Genomic DNA, 5579 nt, shown 5'->3' with positions numbered 1-5579 from the left:
AGTCGACCTATGGAGCCATGATAAGGTCGCAAAAAACTTTCAGTTTCGACCACAGAGTTTAAACATCGTTTGTGTGCACTCCGGTTGTTGGGTCCAAAAAATGCCACTTGTGGATAAAGACACGATGCACATAGCCAAGTCTATGTAAGCATCGGTACTCTCTTCAATCATAAGTATATATTGTAGTACCCCGTTGCAGTCAGTGTTACTGGTGCTTTTGTTATCAAGTTCACAACAATCGCCATAATTTGCCTTATTCTCAACCTGGATCGAGCGAAAAATACTATTGTAGCAGACTTCTTCCTCTAACACATATTTCATCGAAAAACAACATCATCACGGTAGTCCACACAAGGTTCGCAAGTCATTTTGGCGAGATTAAACTATACTGCCGAGCCAATCAGAAGCTTTCGCGGGTTTTCAAGGTCACGGCGCTAAGTTTGGTACCTGATGCCTACGTACGATCGGTTTACAGCGGATTTTAGGGAAGACGTGATAATTCAGCGTCTACAAGAGGGGTGATCATAAGATGTTGGCGCGAAATTCAATTATCCATTCGAATAAATAGAGTTTTGGAATTGTAGCTAATGTCAGTTCGTGATGAAAACCCTAAGTATAATTCCTAGCCTTAACCATGAACTGTAAATCATAATTTGAATTCTTCACACTGGTTTATAACCCTCATTTGGTTTTAGTTATTATGTTGACACTCTCAGGATCACTCTAGCGTCGCTCAAAGGTCGTCCCTAACTTTTAGTCTCACTCTAAACCCCAAACCCTAACCCTAAACCTTAACTGTAACCCTAAACAGTAAACCATACCAATATACCAACAACATTGAAGTTATGTGGTCGACGCTTAAAGAATTTTTGAGACCTTATCATGGTTTCAGAGGTCGACTACTATGGAGCCATATGGATGTGTTCCTGTACCGGATGCACTATGATTTTAGGACTTCTGAACCTATATCTGACCTTGAGAAGTTTTTGACTCATGTAAAAAAGTGTATCCACTTTAATTCTTTGGTTCTGTATAATAAATTTTTACTGTACACTAACTGTCTTCTGATTGGCTAACATTTCTCAAGGTCATTTAAGATTCGTTCAAAGGTCGGCAGTATAGTTTAGTCTCGCCGTCATTTTGTTACCACAACCACAAATAAAAGAACTTCTCAGTAGTCCCATCTGTTAAAGTCGCTCAGTGATCACCTTTTCCCTAAAATCCTCTGACAACCGATCGTACGTGAACATCAAGCACTGAAATGGGCGCTGTGACTTTGAAACCCCTTAAAAGCCTCTGATTGGCCAGTCTATACATTATAGTCCCGCCGTCATACCTTAAATATTCCTCCACAAATGTCTCAACTCCAATAGGCATGAATACTGTCTGCTTTGCTCCTCTTTCTCTCTTTTCTTTATACCTTCTTCAGCCCCCTCGAGATTTGCCACCAAAAACTCATATGGGACAGATGACTTCGATCAGCGCCATAATTAATGTTTAGCGGCGGTTAGATGTCACTAAGCCCAAGCCAAATCATCCAGGAGTTGGTTCACTGAATATCGAACAGATCATCGATCCCTGTTCAATTTAAGGACAAAATAACGCGCATCAGTTGATCATACGCCATGGACTGGCTAATGCGCTGTTAGTCTCATTAAAGTCTTTGTACTCATTCTTACTAATGTATTAACGTAATCACGTTCTTTGTGTTATACAGTCTTCAAAGCAGACATGGTACTTTAATACGTCGAGTGGGGTAATCCACGTTAGATGCTGACCGCGAGGTGTGACTTCGAAGTTAGCTTGTTCGTTACACCGTTCCTGTCTAACTCAAATAGGCATCCAATCGTTCGACAAAGATAATGAACGTTGTTGGTATAAGGCCACAGTTTATATAAGCTCTCAATTATGCATGGATTTACCATCATCAGTTACACGTCGTAACGCAACGTTCATAAATCGTACCAACTGTCATATCGACAATATGAGTCATACTAATATCATTTACATTCAAAAGTATTATCGCCTATAATTTTATGATCAGTGTACCCGTGTACCACTATAGTGAAGACTGCATCTTCTGTAACAATTTGATCTTGCCTGTAAACTGGCCTGCCTCATGTAACCGACTGTTATTTGAAAAATAAATTATTGTTATTAATAACATCAACTGATAAATATTTGACATGTATTTTAGTAGCCTGGTAACGTAACAGCAATTATAGAAAGGATATATACGAGCAGGGAAGAACATGTAATGTGTTGAACGACAATTAATATTGGGTGTGTGCCTTCGAAAGGCGGTTAACAAGTCGATACAAACACTATTTTACACTCGATACTTCGAATAATGTAAACTGAATGAGGTCGTAAAATACATAAATTATGACAAAAATTATTCACAAATTCAGTTTGAATTAATCAACTAATAATCAGTACAGTAACTTGACAGACAATTTAAAGAAAGCTCGATTAAGGAATCTTTTTTGTAGCTTATGCTTAAGTATACGTGGATTCAGTGGCCACTTGATTTCACTTCATGTACAGATAAGTTGAACGCATTTTAAGCATGGCAGTCGTACCCACTACATGCCGGATGAAGAACAGGTATTCAAGCAATTAAATTTTTGTGTTTGTAGTTCGAAGGATTTGTTTGACGTTGAACATGCTGTTACCGTCTATTCTAATCGTTTACTTTGTCATTATCAATGTGGTCGGCGTCATTCCTGTGAAGACAGCTGTTCATACAAGATTGTACTAATACTGTTCAGTTCTTCCTAATGGTATGAATGACTGTCCAAAGGATGTGAAACGTGAAGTGAAAAGCTGACCAATAAATCAGGTCACTAATTTTGTCAAGTACCCTTCTTCCAATTTTCGATCAGATTAATGTTCGCAACTACTCGGTTATTATCATTTTCCGATAATCCAGAAAAAAGGTCACATAGATTTTCAGAAGTTTAATAAATTGAGTGTCAGTGTTGTGTTTGATAGAGTTTAGGGACCTAGATTCTGTTTGGTATTTCTCTATGTTCGCAGCAATGTATTGTTAAGGCTATAGAAGTGCAAGGGCCAGAAGCCGCAGATGTATTTCTGTTTAGGTGTGATAAATGACGGATAATTATATAAGCATTGACATTGATGAGAAATCTATGCGTATTGTTGATGAATTAGTAGTGCTGGGAGCGCGTATTGAGCTGCCCCCACTGTGCTATCGATTCCCTGACATTCTGCATTATTTTGATGCTGATTCGCATTATCTTCACACTCTGGATTAGCATTCATTATTGACTGACTAGTATTAGACGAATTTGTACCCAGAAGTGCCCAGTCATAAACATAGTCGAGAACAAAATTGAGGCTTTGAAACAAACGGCGGAAAATTCCTCTTAAAAATACATAGTCCGGAAGGCTGTCAAAAGCTAGACCACGAGCGAAATGCAAATATTTTTCGAATTCTACAGGATAACCTTTACATAGGGCTTCAGGTGACGTAGCTAGTTTCTTCTCATATATACGTTCGTACTTTTGCTTTTTAGTATTTGCCTGAAAAATTAACATTTTGAGCAACAATTAGGAAAAAAACACTATATGGATGAATTCAAATGGTAACATCTAGTAACAGTACAATAGACAGCATGAAAGCTTAGACGAAATTTTTAAAAATCTTCAGGTAACCAGTTGGAAGATAACAGTTGCCCACAAAAAGGGACCTAAAGGTGGTAGGCTACATATTGGCATATCTATTGTCGTCAGGTGAACAGAGATTGCTCAGTTAGGTTTAAATTTATCTGTACTTCTCTAAACGGACTTTTACACAAGCAGAGCAACCTAGTTGTCATAGAAAGTTCATCCGTTCAGCCATATAAACACAACCATTGAGTTCTGAATTAGCAACTAGCTTAAACGCGAGCACAGTTATAGGGGGCAGCCAAATCAAAACATGGCATCAGTGCTTGAAGTCACTAACTTCTAGTCTGAGCCATGTTGGTAGACGCAGACTACTTGGTTGGGGTCTGCGCGACTATCTTAATGAATGGTTGGAGACTCTGTGTGACATGGCTCAGAATCGATCACAATGGCGCAAGTGTATACACTCTTTATCTTCCCTTAAACTATGAGATTAAAATTGCTTCATATCTTCTTTCCTGTACTATATCCTTATATACAACCTATCTTTTATATACTACCACCACTAAATTAACTATTTCTATGAATCCGGTGTTCATCTTATTGTGCTAACGAGGTATGGCAACTTGGACCGATGCATATGTGTGCCTGGTCATACGTTGTAGCTGACTAATAGACATAAACAGATCATATTGCTACCAGTCATCGACAGACTGCCGCATGGTCTCGAGCACTTCTTTGCAATACTTTCAACTCTAGTGAAGGCAAACAATTTCATATGTTTGCTAGATATCAACTCGAAAATGAAAAGGTCAAGAATGGATTCAAAGTAAGCTGAACACTTATTTGATTATGAATAAAAACTCGACCCTAACGTCCGATATGATAACTCGATTGCTGTAAATAAAGCAGTGATATATGTTACCAACTTAAATTAAAAGGCTAAAATAAACCATCGGATTTCAGAAACTTCCATTGAGTCGGAAGTCGCTAAAACATTTATGCTGGCAGACTACCAGGACAATTATAGAACGACAACATAACGTATACTAACGAAAATTTCGCCCAGTAATTGTGAGTAGGGTTTGGTAACGGAAGCAAAACTGGAGGTAGTGATGTTAGGTGACAATAAACAACTTTTTCAATTCATTGTTGAAACAGGTATTAAGAATTCAGTTGTTGGTAATACTATTCTGGGGAAAAACCGGAACAATCATTTACTCAGAAACTTCGATTGAGTCGGAAGTCGGTCTACAGAGTCAAATGCTGCTCTCAAGTCAAGAAAAGCTATCATTGTCTGACGCCAATAAGCATGTCTGTGTTCTAAAACCTGACGAATAGTGAATAAGTGGTCGATACAGGTACGACCATGTCTGGAGCCAGCCTGATTTTCTCGTGTTTGTAGTTCCCTAGTCTTTGTTGGGCGCCCGATAATTAATGATGCTAGTAGTTTAGATGTTATATTAGTGAAACTAATCCCTTTATGGTTATTACAGGATGATTTCGATCCTTTCTTATATATTGGGACAATCAGTGATTGTGACCAGTCAGATGGGATTACGTCCAAGTCCCATGTTTTAGCTAAAATATTAGTCAACCCAATCGCCAAAATTGGACCACCATATTTAAAGACATCTGGAGCCAATCTATCTGGACCAACTGCTCTTCCTCGTTTCAGATTAGTCATAGCCTTTTGAACTTCAGGTAGATTCGGGGGACCTACTTCAATGTTCCACTCAGACTATCTGGGAATGGTGGGTGACTGTAGAGTAGCTGAAGGCCAGCTGAACTGCTCCTTAAAGTGTTCTGCTCATCGTTCTAAACGTCTGGGCTGAGAGTAGATAAGGGTTCCGTCCTTTACCGAGATCGTTTTACTTACACTTGACTTATTTATTCCGGTTATTAGTCTGAAGAGTTGTCTGGTGTTGCCTACAGCCGCTGCCTTTTCC

General features: G+C 38.8%; 1 protein-coding gene across 1 annotated transcript; it reads right to left on the bottom strand.

Moving 5' to 3' along the window:
* Positions 1-3150: 3150 nt before the first annotated feature.
* Smp_078010 (casein kinase, putative) lies at positions 3151-3561 on the bottom strand (the record flags this gene model as incomplete). Its single annotated transcript, XM_018791915.1, has 1 exon — positions 3151-3561. One exon carries the CDS (start codon positions 3559-3561, stop codon positions 3151-3153), a length of 411 nt encoding a protein of 136 aa, XP_018645018.1.
* Positions 3562-5579: the final 2018 nt, after the last annotated feature.

This window comes from Schistosoma mansoni (genome assembly GCF_000237925.1).
Source record: "Schistosoma mansoni, WGS project CABG00000000 data, chromosome 1 unplaced supercontig 0034, strain Puerto Rico, whole genome shotgun sequence".
Taxonomy (NCBI): Eukaryota; Metazoa; Platyhelminthes; class Trematoda; order Strigeidida; family Schistosomatidae; genus Schistosoma; species Schistosoma mansoni.
Note: the sequence above shows the minus strand (reverse complement) of the source record. Positions and strands in the feature narration are given on the sequence as shown.